We start from the raw sequence: 14,266 nt of genomic DNA on the forward strand, positions 1-14,266 counted from the left end.
CCCTAAATAGAAACCAAGTTACAGCTATCAGAAATTCCTAACTGGGCCGAGAGCTATTTTCTACTTGCAGTATTCTGTACGCCAGTCCAAGCTACCCCATCATTATCCCACTATTCATTTCAAATTTCACTCTATAAAAAAATACAATCTACACTACAAAGTAGTGCAACACAATTTTTATACGGTTATATACATCTACTGACCGCAACCTAATTATTCAGGGGAAGAGTTATATGTAGCTCATCTATCTGCTAGAGCCAAAATTGAGAAGGGTGGCCCAAAAGCAATGCATGACTCTAAAACAGTGATCACGCTTAATTAATCACAACCGCCAAACCTACCACTTTGCGACATCTATACCACTGTTACATCAGATTTTATTTCTTTGCTGACAAATATACACATTTTGTTTGCGGGGTCATGGCTTAGAGCCTATTTAGATCCATGGTGCTAATGTTTTGCACCTAAGAGCAGTTTACAAGAAACAAGAAAGTAAGAGGTATTGAGCGTAGAGGGTTGTCAACTCCAAGTAGGGTGTGTTGTCAAGTGAGAAAGACTGACAATACTTTTTTAAGAAAAGATCGCAGCTGATCAACCAAAGAAATTTTAACTTTCTTATAATCTAAAGTTATTTTTCCATGATCTATATTTGTAATAAATTTTCATTAAATAGATCCTTAACTAAGGTGTAATGTTGGATCTTTTCAGTTTTAGCAGTGGTGGTGCATGGGTTGTTATTTCAGCAGGGCAAAACAGGTAGGAGACATGGATGCACATGTAGTCATGTACTCACGAATTTTTGTAAAACTAATAATTTCGACCAAATTTTCAATATATATACACCATTTATAATTTATTACTATGCACCCTTGAGTATTTGCACCTTACTCTTGATTCGCTTAGCTTTGCCACTGTATTTCATTATTACAAAAAAAATCTCCATATAATAGATACGCTGCCACCTGCCAGTAAAAATCTTGACCTACAATCTATTTTACTCAGAACATATGCACAAATAATAAAAATTGCCGCGCCTTTTGTAGTTTTGTGCTCGGCACTGAATACCGACATTTTATGTGATTGCTAGTCAAGAAAAGATTAGAAAAAAAAGCAATAGAAAATGCAAGGAGACCACGCGATATTTCCTGGTGCAAAGCAGGCTTGTGTCCCTAGCAGGCCATGTGGGAAAGGAGAAACTGGACCCCGGGAAAGACGGGCATGAATTTATTATATATCGAATATAAAAAGGACCAGAAATTGTCGTGCTGTCAGAGAAGATCGAGAGCGGTGCGGGAAAAAAATAAGAGGAGAGAGAAAATCTGAAAGCAACGCGGTCTGGCCGCTACGTAGACCTGGCCCATGCACCAAAACCTGAGATACACCTTCAGATCTCCCGTCCCGGACCTCTTTGGCGGCAAACGGACAACTCAAATATATGGAAGGAACCGGACTCGGCTGGCTCGGTGTTTGTTTGAACTCATACGCAGCGAAAGAAGTGTCTTTTTTAGCTCGGTGTTTGTTTGAATTCATACACAGCGAGAGATGAGCTTGGTGTTATCTACTACAGCTACAGGTCCAACAAATAATTAGATATTTTATTAGCTAAATCTGTTCGGATCCTTACCTAGAAGCTTAAGAGAACATTGGAGATTTATACGGCCAAAAAAGTTTTTGCAAGTGTAAAATATGAGTGGTTTACGTGGAATGCTCAAGCATGTTATAAATCCACTATATTATCGTGAACGCAGCACAAGAAAAATGTGTCTAAGTATTTAATGTAACTAGTGTATTTATAATATTTTATATCAAACCTTTTGCTCTTTAAGATGACGGTCAGTACTCCATCGACCAAACTCTGGCAGTAGTTATACGCTAATTCATTTCTGTTGTACCTAGTCGGCAATAATTCCACTCTTCCATGGACCAAGCTCATCGTCCTCCCGGAGGAGAGAGGAAGAAGAGAGCAGCAAAAGTAGCCGTAGTGGTTGGTGTGGAAGCAAGGCGAGAGAGGGGAGATAGGGATAGGAAGAGAGAGTGTGTGGAAGCTAGGAGAGAGATAGAGATGGACACGCAGAGACGCAAGCGAGAGAATTGCTAAACAAACAAAAGGAGCCGCAAGGAAGAGAAAAAAAGTGGAAAGGCGAGCAAGAAAGAGAAGGGCGGCGAACCAAACCCCAAGGAGGCCAAGACGCGGACGGCAGCAGGCAGGCAGGCAGGCAGCCATGCCGCGGACGCCGTCGCTATCGCCATCGCCGTCGCCGTCGCCGGAGAGGCACCAGCACCAGCCCGCGCGCCGGAGGGGCGGCGCAGCCCCGTCGCAGCTGGCACTCCACCACCACCACCACCACCGCGGCGGACACTCGCCGTCGCCGCCGCCCCGCCGCTCGCTCCGCCCGCGCCGCGCCGCCGCGCCCTCCTCCCGCCCGCTCGTCGACGACTTCTTCCCCTTCCCCTCCTCGCCGTCGTCCTCGCCCTTCCGCTCCCGCCAGCGGGGGCCGTCGCCGGAGCCGTCCAGCTCCGACTCCGGCGCTGACGGTGGCGCCGCGGGCTCCTCGGTCTCCGACCGGCGCCGGCGCAAGCTCAAGCTCGTCGTCAAGCTCTCCCAGCTGCCCCCGGACCAGCTCCAACGCCGGGCCCCACCTCCCCCGTCGTACTCTGACGACTCCGATGGGACCGAGGACCTGGCCGGGGACGGAAGCGGCGACGAGGAGCAGGTCAAGCCGCCCAAGAAGCGCCGGATCGAGCCGCGCGCCGACAGATCTCGCCATCGCGAGGTGGGCCATGCTGCCGGATAAGCCACCAGCCTTGTCTTCGCTTCGCCGCGCAGCTTCTCGCTAACGCTAGATCTGCGCTTCTTGCAGTTTGGTGGTGGTGGGAGGAGCGACCCCACGAGCGCGCCGCGGACGAAGCGGCCTTCGGTGCCAGGTCGGATTTGCTTTTTGTTTGCTCCGCTTCTGCTTGTTCGATGTTTGGTTTTTGAGCTTCTTTTTGCATGAAAATTTGATTTATTTTTTCCCGCTTTTTAGGGACTGCGAGGACGACGCCGCTGCCAGACCAGAAGGCGCTGGAGATGATTCTTGAGAAGCTTCAAAAGTGAGTGTTTCACATATTTGTCGCAAACACAAGATGAGATTTGTTGCATCAAGTTTTGATGAGCTCGATTTATCCCCCCTCTTGCCACTGTTATATTCCGCAGGAAGGATACCTATGGAGTGTTTGCTGAGCCAGTGGATCCAGAGGAGGTAAGAGCCCATATTCATTTCCCATGCTTCCTGGATTTGCCAATTTGTTTGGTACGGAGCTGTTGAGTATTAATATCGTGGTTATTGATTGACACAGCTGCCTGATTATCATGATGTGATTGAGCACCCAATGGACTTCGGCACCGTCAGGAAGAAGCTTGCCAGGAATGCATATCGCTCGTTTGAGCAATTTGAGGTCAGATTGATAGGCTTTGGTCATATATTTAGGTAGCGAATGGATAATGAAATATCATGTTGTGATTTGTTGGCCATGGAATAGTTACCTTTCAGTTCATTTTACTTTTGTTGTCAGCAAATTTCATGTGTAACGGTTTCCCAACGTTAGATTTGCCTAAGGGAGTCAGGTTTGTCGTGCAGCCTGACAAATGAAGTGAGGTAGCTGGACTTCTCCATTTTATCATGCATTTGGAACCACATTTCTTGGTCTTCCCTTTCACGACAATTTCGTGCACATGCAAGGTGGATAGCTTTCCGCTTTGTCTGTTTGTACTACATTTGTGCTGGCTCATGCAAATAGTCATTAACCAGTGTTATTCTGCCCTGCAAAAGTTACCTTTTCCAAAATAGGCTTACATTCACAGCATGCAACAAAATACTAGTGATTTCTAGTCATAGAATCACCATTGGTGGACATGTGAATGAATCCAGGCTATATGGGATATACTGGTTCCATTGGGCTTGAGCGAGTCGCTGACCATGTCTCATCTGGTTTTGTTGTGAAGAGCTAAGATCATGCTGTACCTTTTTAAGTCCTAGTAAAGGATATACTAAAGCTGAAACATCTCGATAGTAGCTCAAAGAAGTTTGTTGAAATCGAGTAATATTCGGATACGTCTTGTAGCGAATTTAGGCTGGGCAAGTTGAACTGATCTATGAAATTCCAAGATGTACTTTGTTACTCGCTCAAGTCACAAAAGAAGTTCTTTTGGCCTCTGTGCAGTAAGCTTGTTAAAACTTTGATCATCAGGATACCATGAATATAGACTCTAGAAGGTTCACTACAAATATTACAACTTTGCTTTCGAGTAAGTTTCATTCCGGTGATCTATCTTTGTCCATGGATGGCTAGTCTGGGTGTGGTCTACAAACCATCACAGAGCTGGTTACTAATAGGGATGTAAATGGTATGAATATTTCTTGATCGACTATTCAACTGAAGGAATTCACATACTAAATGGATATTTGCATCCGAATCTGGTCATTCCATCCATGCCTTATCCGAATACTCAAAATTGGATATATATGTATGTCGATATCCATTTACATCTTATCTGACACTACCCGTACCCAAATCTGAATCCGAGAAGAAACCCAACTATCTGTGTTCGTATGTGTAGATATCTGCCCGTGTCTGATCTGTTTACACCCCTGGTTAGTAATCATCGAACTAGTATGGCCATAGCTTGACTATTGAAGCAAAATATTTGAAGATGATGCGAATGGCTGAATGAAGCACTGAAACATAACTGAATGAATCTGACCTGAACTTCTGTTTACAAATGTGTATTGAATAGGAAAAGCTTGTACCAATTTGTTATTTTCTTCCTTCTTTTTTGGGAATGACAAGTGCTTCAAATGATGAGCACTAGTGCACCTTATTGATCGTTATCTGCGCAATGGTTTTTATTTTAAAATTGCAGGACGATGTGTTCTTAATTTGCAGCAATGCGATGCAGTACAATGCACCTGATACAATTTACTTCAGACAGGTATAGAATCCTTAAAAACTTTATGCGCTTACAATACCATGATTTGATTATTGGCATTGAACATTTTGTACTATGCTTGGGAATGTAGGCTCATTCCATACAGGAGCTGGCACGAAAGAAGTTTCAGGAACTGAGGGATGAGGGCATACCAACAGAAAACCCGATTAAGATTGGACAGAAAATTAGACCAAATTTCTGCACTGGAGCACTGGTTAAGAAACCTGTTTTGAGGTATCCAGATGATGATATAGATTTGTCCCACAAAGAGAAAGTTAAGAGACCCAATTCAAATAATGTGGATGATGACATGAGCTTCAAAAATCAAGTTAAAAAAACCATGTCCAAGAATTCACAGGATCGAAGTTGCTTATTACAGAAAGAGCGAATTAAGAAACCCATTCCCAGGAATTCAGAGGACAATTTAAGTTCCTCATTCCACAAAGAGCGACCTAAGAAACTGATCTCCAGACATTCGAAGGACGACCCAGACTCCCCATCTGGCAAAGAGCAAGTTAGGAAAGTCATTTCAAAAAATTTAGAAAATGATGAAAGCTCCCCGTTCCACAAACATCAAGTCAAGAAGTCCACTCCACAGAGTTCAAAGGACGACTTCTTATCCCAGAAAAAACACATTAAGCCAATTGGCAGAAATGGAGAAGATCCAGGTTTTTCATCCCGCAAAAAGCCCATTGAGGATCCAGTTCGCACAAATGTTGAAGATGCAGGCTTCTCATCTACGAAAAGGCTGTCTGAGAAGCCCATCAGTGTAAACGGAGAAGAGGATCGTGACCATTGTCATCAGGAGTCATCTAAGGAACCGAGTTGCGGAGTTGAGCAGGATGGTCAAGGTTACTCATGCGATGAAGAGGCTGTGAAAAAGCCAGTTTGTATGGATAGCCACGATGCCCAAGGTTCAGATATCTCTGCTGCCACTATTGCTTCTGTGGGAGATGGCTCTAATGGTTTAAGCATGTCACAGCCTAATGCCACTGAACCTACTGGTTGTCCTCTTACCAATGGGGTTATAGACAAAGACATCAGCTCTCCACTAGATGAAATAAGATCTGAGAAGACTGACGATATTTTGGGTACTGTATTTTTTTTTCTGGCATTTCCCCTCGACCACCTTGTCTACTGCTGATCCATTAGTTTTAAGGCCTAATTGCTTATGCTTTTGTGCATTGGTGATCACATGTAGCTATTTTAGACTGGAATTTGGTTTATAACTATGTCACAGGAGTGGATCAATTAGCAAAATGGTGATATGAATAAATGTGATTGACCATCAAAATACAAAACTAGATGTCTAGAGGGGTTATGGTAGTATATGACATATACACTTGTAATACACATTTGATGTTCATTTATTTTCAGGCCCTTTTTCAAGAAAACTGAATTGTTAAAGTATTAATAGAGCTGCATGTGGTAGGGTGATGTCTGATATATAACCAATATTCACTTTTACAAGGCATGTTTTAATCTGAAAACATCAGGCTACGAGTTTTGACCAAAAGTCAGTCCAATATACGCATTGCATGTTTTAGTGCACAAAAGTTGGCATTTCCATGTACTAATGTGATGCTTATTTTGTAGCAATTGGCTATATATTGTAAGATAACTTATGATAAAAATTCTTTCGAAGACTTCGTTCTAAGATACACCCTAAAGTAATGCAGAGTGATTTGTCTAATGGAAACTCGGTCATTTGATATGTTTACTGCTGTGCAGCTAAATGCTTTGAAAGGAAATTCAGATTCACTTTGTTTTTGATGGTTTCTAATTATTTTTCCTAATTTACCCTGTTTTCAGCCAAACCTAGCTACAAGCCAATTGTGGTAGACGAAACGAGACGGAAAACTTATGATGCATCTGAAGAACAGCCTCTGATGAAATCTGATCCAGTTTTTGATGTTTTCTCTGCGGAACCAAAAGAGCTCGTGAATGTGGGTTAATGCATCTATGATTCAATCAAATACTGACCTATCTGTGATTATTGGTCCATTTTTTCTTACTTAGATTAGCTCACTGGCTGAGTGTGCTTTGCAGGTTGGGCTCGATGCTGAACACTCATATGCATATGTAAGGAGTCTGGCTCGTTTTGCTGGTTCGCTTGGTACTCAAGGCTGGAGAATTGCTTCTGACCGCATTCGGCAAGCATTACCTGCTGATGTAAACTATGGTCGTGGTTGGGTTGGAGAATATGAGCCTCCATTACCGTCTATTCTTGTTGTGAATGATCAACCTAGATACCCGAAGAGCTCTGAGACAAATAGACGAAGGAATGCTCCTCTGCCTAGGGATAATGAAAGGTTCAGATCAACAGAAACTAATAATCCAAAGGATATGAGACGGGTAGCCACTTGCAATAATGTAGTTGGAGTGGCTGGACCACTAGAGAGTCCAGAAATTAAGCCAAGATTATTTGGTGTTACCACTGAGCCTCAACACAGGAGCACAGACGCGTTATCACTGCACGAGAACCACAGAGTGTCTGGTAATGTCGCAAAGACCAAAAGAACAACGAATGAGCAAACAAGAAAAGGCAATTCATCTTCTAGTGCCCGACCTCTTGAAATGCAGCTACAGAAAGGAGCTTCTTCTGGCGCGCTTGATATCCCTGCCCCAAATAAAATGGCTGGCCAGCCTAGACCGTTTTTGCAACCACCAGAATCAACTAGAGCTCAGCAAATGAAAAAGATTGACTCATCAAAAAGCAAAATTCCAATTGAAATGGCACCACAGCAAGTTGAGTGTGCAAAAGATGCTGATTCTAGTGTGCATGATACTCCTTCCTCAAATGGGCAGCCTAAACACTTCTTCCAGTCACAAGCAGCAGCTTCCTCTGGTGTGCATGATATGCATTCCTCTAACGGGCAGTCTAAACACTACCAATCACAAGCAGCAGCTTCCTCTGGTATGCATGCTATGTCTTCCTCTAATGGGCATCCTAAACACTACTTCAAGTCACAAGCAGCACCTTCGTCGGGTGTGCATGATATGTCTTCCTCCAATGGGCAGCCTAAACATTTTTTCCAATCACAAGCAGTAGCTTCTGGTGTGCATGATATGGCCTCAAACGGGCAGTCTAAACCCTTGTTCCAGTCCCAAGAAGCAACTGTACTACAGCCCAAAAATGAAGCAACATGGGTGTACCATGGACGACCTGGTGATGGAAAGGTTGGAACATCAAAAAAAAGCAGACCATCGACAAGTATTGGGTTCATCACTAAAAATCAATCAATAAATGCTGCAAAATTTGCCATGAATTTGAATGGCCAAAGTATTGTCAGTGACCATACAAAATCAGCAGGCGCAACCGCTATGCCTGCCCAAGCAAATATACCAAACAGAGGTCTTGATGCTCCTCGGAACATATTCTCAGCATTTCCAGCTAATGTTAGGGAGAACCAGAGCATTCCATCAGCTCCAGTGGCTCAATCTTGGATCTCGTTTGGTGCTGCTACAGAGAACAAACCAACCATTGTCAGCCCAGCTTTCGTTGACAATAATTGTGGCTGGAAAATGCCATTTGCTAATGTCCAACCTTGTGATGATACCAAATTAAGCGTTGTTCCTCAGTTCTTTAGACATCCTGTTCAGGTAGTTAGAGAGAACTCGGTTCAAAACAAGGGGCTGGTAATATTTCCCCAGTTGGTGCAGCCAGATTTCGCAAGATCACAAGGGCAACCACAGTGGCAGGGGCTGTTTCCCCACATGCAACAGAAGCCAGGCAAGGATGTACTCCGCCCGGACTTGAACATCGGGTTCCCATCTCCAGGTTCACCACCAGCTCGACAATCGTCCGGCATCAATTTGGAAGCACAGCAGCCAGACCTCGCTTTGCAGTTATGATCTGGGAAAAGACAATGAAAACTTCATACGGCCAGGCCAGGATTTATGCTATAATCTCTAAGCATGTGAAGGCATGAGGAGCTCAGGTGCGAAACAAGGCGAGAACAGCATTGGGACATCCGGGACATGGATCGGTGATGATTGATTGTGATGTTGACTTTACATGCCATATGGCGTCATCGCAACTCATCAACTCATCGCGTCGATGTACGACGATATCAGAAAATGGATGGATGAACACTGCTTGAAATGAGATCATGTCTACTTGGGGGCATTCTGACAGGAGTTAAGAATCCAGCATTTGGGGAAATGCTTTGGTGGCATGCATGTAGGTAGCACACTAGCATGCCCATGATCTGAAAACTTGGGGCGCGCCTCTCTGACCACGATACAGCTTTCTTCGGTGGAAATTTTGGCACCAGAATTTAGAATTTAGAATTTAGAATATAAGCCGTTCATTCGGTAGTGTAGGTCCTGTGGTCACCCCTATGTAATGTAATGCCCATACCAAAATGAATGTTGGCTGTAAATTGTTCTGTGTTGAATAGATTGTTAGGGTAGGGCAGTGGCCAGTGGCCTTCACACCTCTTCTGAATGAAATTGCTTCTTTTGTTCATGATGTATGTAGCAGGAAACCAGGAACTGTGGTCTCCGTTCAGTTCAAATGGCATGCTGAATCTAAAGAGGTCATTAGGTCTCGTGAAGATGCACTGGTTCAGTTTGTCCTTGCATTGGATTTTTTCTAGCTTTAAGCATGATGCCATAAGAATGAGCAATGCCATTTCCCTCTGAAAGCATAATTTTGCTGATAAACTTATATTCACTGGACGTAAGTTTGCTTGGAATGTATATTGGGGTAATCGTATTTTCCTCTGAACAGCAGACATGGGAGTACAGGTTGAACGCCGGCCGGGGATTGCTGCTTACATTTAGTCCACGGTGAAAAAACTCGTGGACAGGGAAATAGAGGGATCTATGGGAAACCTTCTTATTATTTAAAATTAAATAGCGAGAAGATTTCTTTTTTATAAATCTCCTCTATTTTAAATAACAAGGAGATTTCTTCCCATGAATCTCTTCCAGGAAAATGAAGGGGATCTACGATGGAATAGCAGTATTTTCATGCTCACCAAATCAACCCTAAAAACTGACATGTGTAGTTATTTTTAAGACGTAGTGAGTACAGCAATGCCATAGGTATCAGACGGTAAAATAGCTACAAGTACCAGACAGCAAAAAAAAAAGCTAGGTACAAGTCAATCAATCTCATATTTAAACTTATATATTATCAGTATTAATATTTATTAGGCATAATTATGAATATTTTTCATAATAAAACTATTTCAAAATATATGTTATACAGTTTTCAATGATCTAGTGGAACTTAATAAGCTTGCATTAGTCCAAACTCAAAATTATATATTTTTTTGGGACTCAAAGTAGTACAAACAGATCGTGCTATACAAGTACATCGAAGTAATATCGTAGAATCGAGAGACTAAACTAATGTTATACCAATAACACGCTACTTGCAAACCGGCAATAGACAAAGATCATGTGTTTATGCATACAATAGAAAAGTGAAATTCTATAAAGCCCTGTGTACAAGCATTTTACACCACAAGCAGAGAAAGAAATCAGGTTCCTCAGCGGCGGTTGCCTTTGCCTACAGATAACAAAGAGGGTAATCAGAAACAACCAACAGCATAGTGTCCAAACCTTATTCCCAGCAGGACCTAGGGGCCACGTTAGGGGCAGCCTCCCCAAGGGAAATGGAGGATAGCTTCTGGGTAAGTAACTCAACTAACGAATTCGCATCGCCATTAGCTTGTATGTTCTGATTCAAAGCCGGAATATTCTCCTTGGAATAGTCTGCAGCCACCACTGTCTTAGACTTGCGCGTGCATGATTCAGGTTCGGCGACAAGTTGCAGTTGCAGCAGTGCTCCAGCGTTTTGGTCAATGGATTTGTTCTAAAAGAAAACACAGAAAGATAGTCAGAAGCACACCAATATAGGGCATTTCCACTTACTTTGATAGTAAAGAAGACACTCCTACAAATTGAAATGCACGTACTTCGGGCTTCACGACAACTGGACTGGACAGGTGTATGCACGCTTCAGGTTTGTCCACCTTAAAAGCTTCTACTTCCATTTGCACAGCTTCAAGAGGTGCTGCTATAGGTTTTAATACTTGTTGATGAAAGGTTGGCTGAGGGTTTGGTGTGGCAGGTAGCAAGCACTGGATCTCCATGGATTGCGGTTGCACCTGTACATGCATAATAAGATAACTAAAATCACATTGATATAGGCATTTTGCAAGGGAAACAACATTTTAAAAAAATGCACATACAGATTCAGGTCTGACCACAACTGGATCAGTCAGGTTTGTGCAAGCTAGTTCGGCCACCTTAAAAGGCTCTACTTCCACCATAAGAGACAGTGGCGTCATCAGCTTACTTTTGGAAACACAGCTTTCCTCATGAGGTGCTGCTGTCAATTTTGATTCCTGTTGGCCGTAGGTAGATGGTGCGGCATTCAGATTCATGTTCTGAGTAGGTAGACACTGGATATTTGAAAGTTGTGGTTGCACTTGTGCACCGATGTTTTGGTCAATATAATTCTCCTGAAACATACATAGCAAGATTGTTAGAAGCACTAATAAAGAAACCACATATTGCAAGTTAAAGAGTATACAAAACTGCACATACAGCATCAAAATAACCAATCTTGGGTGTGGGTCTCCGAAGCCCCGATGGCTTAAGGCCTTTTCCCTGGTTGGTTATTTCTGCAGTAGCTTTTAAATTATCTCTAGATGCTGCTGTTCCAGAAGAATGTCCCTCTGTGACAATAGGAGGCCTAAACTTTGGATTCGGATGGCAGTCATTGCTCTTCCTGAGGGAGGGGGACAGTGCATTCAAATTATCGGATGTATGACTCATCTTCCCTACGGTGGAAGCAGTTGAAGCCCCAGATATCACAGAGCTCATGCTGTCCATGGAGCTGCTAGGTGAAATGCTTGGTGATGCACGGTCAGCATGGCCCTTAGCTGGGATCCTGTTCCCTGATGATCTTGAGGGTATAGTTTTGCTGATATCAGATTTTGATGACGGACGAACAGGGACCCTCTGAGCAGGTCTATTCTTGATGCTTAGTGTTGCTGATTTAGTTTTGGCTTCTGGCTTAGTGTCCATCAACATACAATGGGAAGAAGTTGCTGCTGATGTGAAGAAACCTGATTTCAAGATTGAACTGGAATTTGTACCCCTGCCAGATCGCAGGACAGCTGAAGTACTGGCAGTTTTACCAACTGCCTGCCTGTTGACAGCACCCCCTGAAAGACAAAATACATATTAGGCTACGTTTATGTTATATTGTTCTATGCAGGGGTTCTCGATACTAATGAGTGAACAAAAATGCATGCCAATTTACACACCAGTGCTGTTTCTTTTGTCTGAAGCCCTAGAGGTGACAGTTGTATTAGTTGATGATCTCATCATAGCAACTCTTGGCAAAGCCCTAGGAGGCTTTGAGGATATCTTTGCTTCTGCAGCTCCTGTTAAATTCTTCTTAAGAAAAAATGCAAATATGAAGCTGAAATCAGAATATCGCACAGCACAGAACTTTTTAATTAAAAAGATCAAGCAAAAAAATAGGTCGTGCATCCACAGACATGGTGAGTAATTAAAAAGATCAAGAAGAAATACTAATCACTGGGATTTTGATTGCATGTTCAGGTAAGTAATTCAAATATAAATTTAGACAAGGGGATACTTTACATATTAGACAAGGCAGACTGAAGCTTAGCTGGGTTTACTTAATAATTTCAGTCAATTGCAAAGTCAGAAACTAGCACGCATTGCCTATGAACATTTTAGTAACAAAATAAATTGCTAAACAAGCATCCAATTATGGTGAATGGATAAAAAACTACAATGGGAATCACTGACAGGGGACATACATCTCTTGCAGCCACAGGCTCGTTGATGGTGACTTGGGGCCTTTGTCTGCTAACAGCTCCTTGGCTTGTTGAAACAGGGGCCCTCATCTGACAATAAGCAAATGTAATCAGTGATGATAAATGATTACATAAATTTGAAATTGAACAATATGATCAACTGAGCATACCTTTGACTGTGGCATCCGATCAACACCTTTTCTAGCTGGAAGGAACAATGGAATATGCTCATCAGTTATCAACAGCAGACAAAGATCGCTAGAGTTAAAATTTTGGATGTTAACTAGCATGTTGTGTCAGCATTTGAGGCTTGTTACCTGCAACACGAGGTGCATTTGCTGTGGCCTTTGGGGGGTTTGAGGCAGCAACGGGCCGACCTGAAAGTTTATCAGGTTTGCCAAGAGATCTCTGGATCGAAGCACGGACATTATCAAATAGTTCAGTCTCAAGGCTTTCCATCGCCCAGGTTTCACTTTCCAGAGTTGAGGTTGTTGACTCCCCTGATCTCCTCGTTTCCTCAATGATTCCAGGCAGCCTGGAACCTTGGGCCTTACGATAGGTGCTGTTTACAATGGCTAATTCCTCAGTGTCGAGAACCCCTGCATAGACCAGGAAAGATTAAGAGTTGCGATCAATCTGCATAATTAAGGTTTACCAGAGTGTATAACGAGAGGCAATAATTCCAGAAAACAGATAGAGTTTCACATGGGTGGGGACCAGGAAAAAACAAAAGCGAAGATGAACCTTCACTGGTAAAAAATTCGCTGTCCCAAGCCAAGCTCTTGCGGAGGTTTACCCCCTTCTTGGCCTTGCGCTGCTCCGGGGACTCCGTCCGCTCGGGATCTTCCCGCTCCTCCATCACACAGTCCGGATCCGTAGCCCGAACCACCGCCGATGGAGAAACGCCGGAGGAGGTTGCCTCGGCTCCCACTAGAGACTCTAACGGAAAATCGTCGCCCGTCAGATCCACAAAATCGCAACCAAAATAGCAGGCACCAATCCCGCGCGATGGGGGGGCAACACCTCACCTGCGTGGAGCGGATCGGGACGCCGCGGGGCCGGTGAGACGAGGTTGAAGAGAAGATCGTCCTCGGTGGAGACGTCGATGAGGAAGAGTCCCTCCATAGGCGCAGCGAGGAGTCCTGCGGCCGGCCGGAGTCGCTGGGGATCGGTACCGGTGGGAAACCCCTAAATCGCCGCCGGTGAGGGATTCAAGAGGGAGAGAAGGCGAAGACGAGCTGGAGAGACGTTGAAGATGATGAGGGGCGACCGCGCGAGGGTAAATGGGTAATGAGTGGGATGATTTAAATTTTGGCGAGTTTGGGCTGTATTTTCGTTGGGCCGTTTTTAGGGTTGGGTATTGGATCTGTGGGTCACACGTTTCATGGGCTTTGTCTTTCAGCGGTCTGTTTTTTCTTCTTCTTTTTGTTAGTCCATTTCAAATGCGCTTGCTAACGCTACAGCTACAGGGAATAATTAGTAGGGG

The 14,266-nt window shown here is 43.7% G+C and overlaps 2 protein-coding genes across 5 annotated transcripts; one reads left to right on the forward strand and one right to left on the reverse strand.

Annotated features, from left to right (window-relative positions):
• The first annotated feature begins 879 nt into the window (after nt 1-879).
• On the forward strand, nt 880-9,528 carry LOC100272356 (DNA-binding bromodomain-containing protein). The gene is made up of 9 exons (XM_008652814.3): nt 880-2,774; nt 2,862-2,925; nt 3,027-3,093; nt 3,197-3,242; nt 3,340-3,438; nt 4,904-4,972; nt 5,061-6,060; nt 6,782-6,915; nt 7,019-9,528. The coding sequence occupies exons 1-9, from the start codon at nt 2,223-2,225 to the stop codon at nt 8,822-8,824; spliced, it is 3,837 nt and encodes a 1,278-aa protein (XP_008651036.1). The 5' UTR covers nt 880-2,222; the 3' UTR covers nt 8,825-9,528.
• A 694-nt stretch (nt 9,529-10,222) lies between these two features.
• Nucleotides 10,223-14,062, reverse strand: LOC100193912 (uncharacterized). Of its 4 annotated transcripts, none has more exons than XM_020540314.2 (10): nt 13,809-14,062; nt 13,525-13,710; nt 13,098-13,379; nt 12,951-12,985; nt 12,784-12,870; nt 12,259-12,388; nt 11,534-12,156; nt 11,176-11,448; nt 10,900-11,091; nt 10,223-10,796 (listed from the first exon to the last, which is right to left on the reverse strand). In XM_020540314.2, exons 1-10 carry the CDS (start codon nt 13,903-13,905, stop codon nt 10,545-10,547), a joined length of 2,157 nt encoding a protein of 718 aa, XP_020395903.1. In that variant the 5' UTR covers nt 13,906-14,062; the 3' UTR covers nt 10,223-10,544. The 4 variants fall into 4 exon arrangements, with proteins under 4 accessions (XP_020395903.1, XP_008650932.1, XP_008650930.1 ...); XM_008652710.3 differs by having other exon boundaries at nt 12,259-12,391; nt 13,809-14,061; XM_008652708.3 differs by having other exon boundaries at nt 12,259-12,391; nt 13,525-13,719; nt 13,809-14,061.
• Nucleotides 14,063-14,266: the final 204 nt, after the last annotated feature.

This window comes from Zea mays, chromosome 7, assembly GCF_902167145.1.
Source record: "Zea mays cultivar B73 chromosome 7, Zm-B73-REFERENCE-NAM-5.0, whole genome shotgun sequence".
In the NCBI taxonomy this organism is placed as follows: domain Eukaryota; kingdom Viridiplantae; phylum Streptophyta; class Magnoliopsida; order Poales; family Poaceae; genus Zea; species Zea mays.

Excerpts from the sequence above, each read along its gene's own strand:
- LOC100272356 (XM_008652814.3), top strand. The coding sequence starts at position 2,223 with ATGCCGCGGACGCCGTCGCTATCGCCATCGCCGTCGCCGTCGCCGGAG. Across the intron at positions 3,243-3,339 it reads AGCCAGTGGATCCAGAGGAG|CTGCCTGATTATCATGATGT; the intron begins GTAAGAGCCCAT and ends TGATTGACACAG. Across the intron at positions 3,439-4,903 it reads GCTCGTTTGAGCAATTTGAG|GACGATGTGTTCTTAATTTG; the intron begins GTCAGATTGATA and ends TTAAAATTGCAG.
- LOC100193912 (XM_008652708.3), bottom strand. The coding sequence starts at position 13,905 with ATGGAGGGACTCTTCCTCATCGACGTCTCCACCGAGGACGATCTTCTC. Across the intron at positions 13,720-13,808 it reads TCCCGATCCGCTCCACGCAG|AGTCTCTAGTGGGAGCCGAG; the intron begins GTGAGGTGTTGC and ends ATTTTCCGTTAG. Across the intron at positions 10,797-10,899 it reads CAGTTGTCGTGAAGCCCGAA|AACAAATCCATTGACCAAAA; the intron begins GTACGTGCATTT and ends GTTTTCTTTTAG.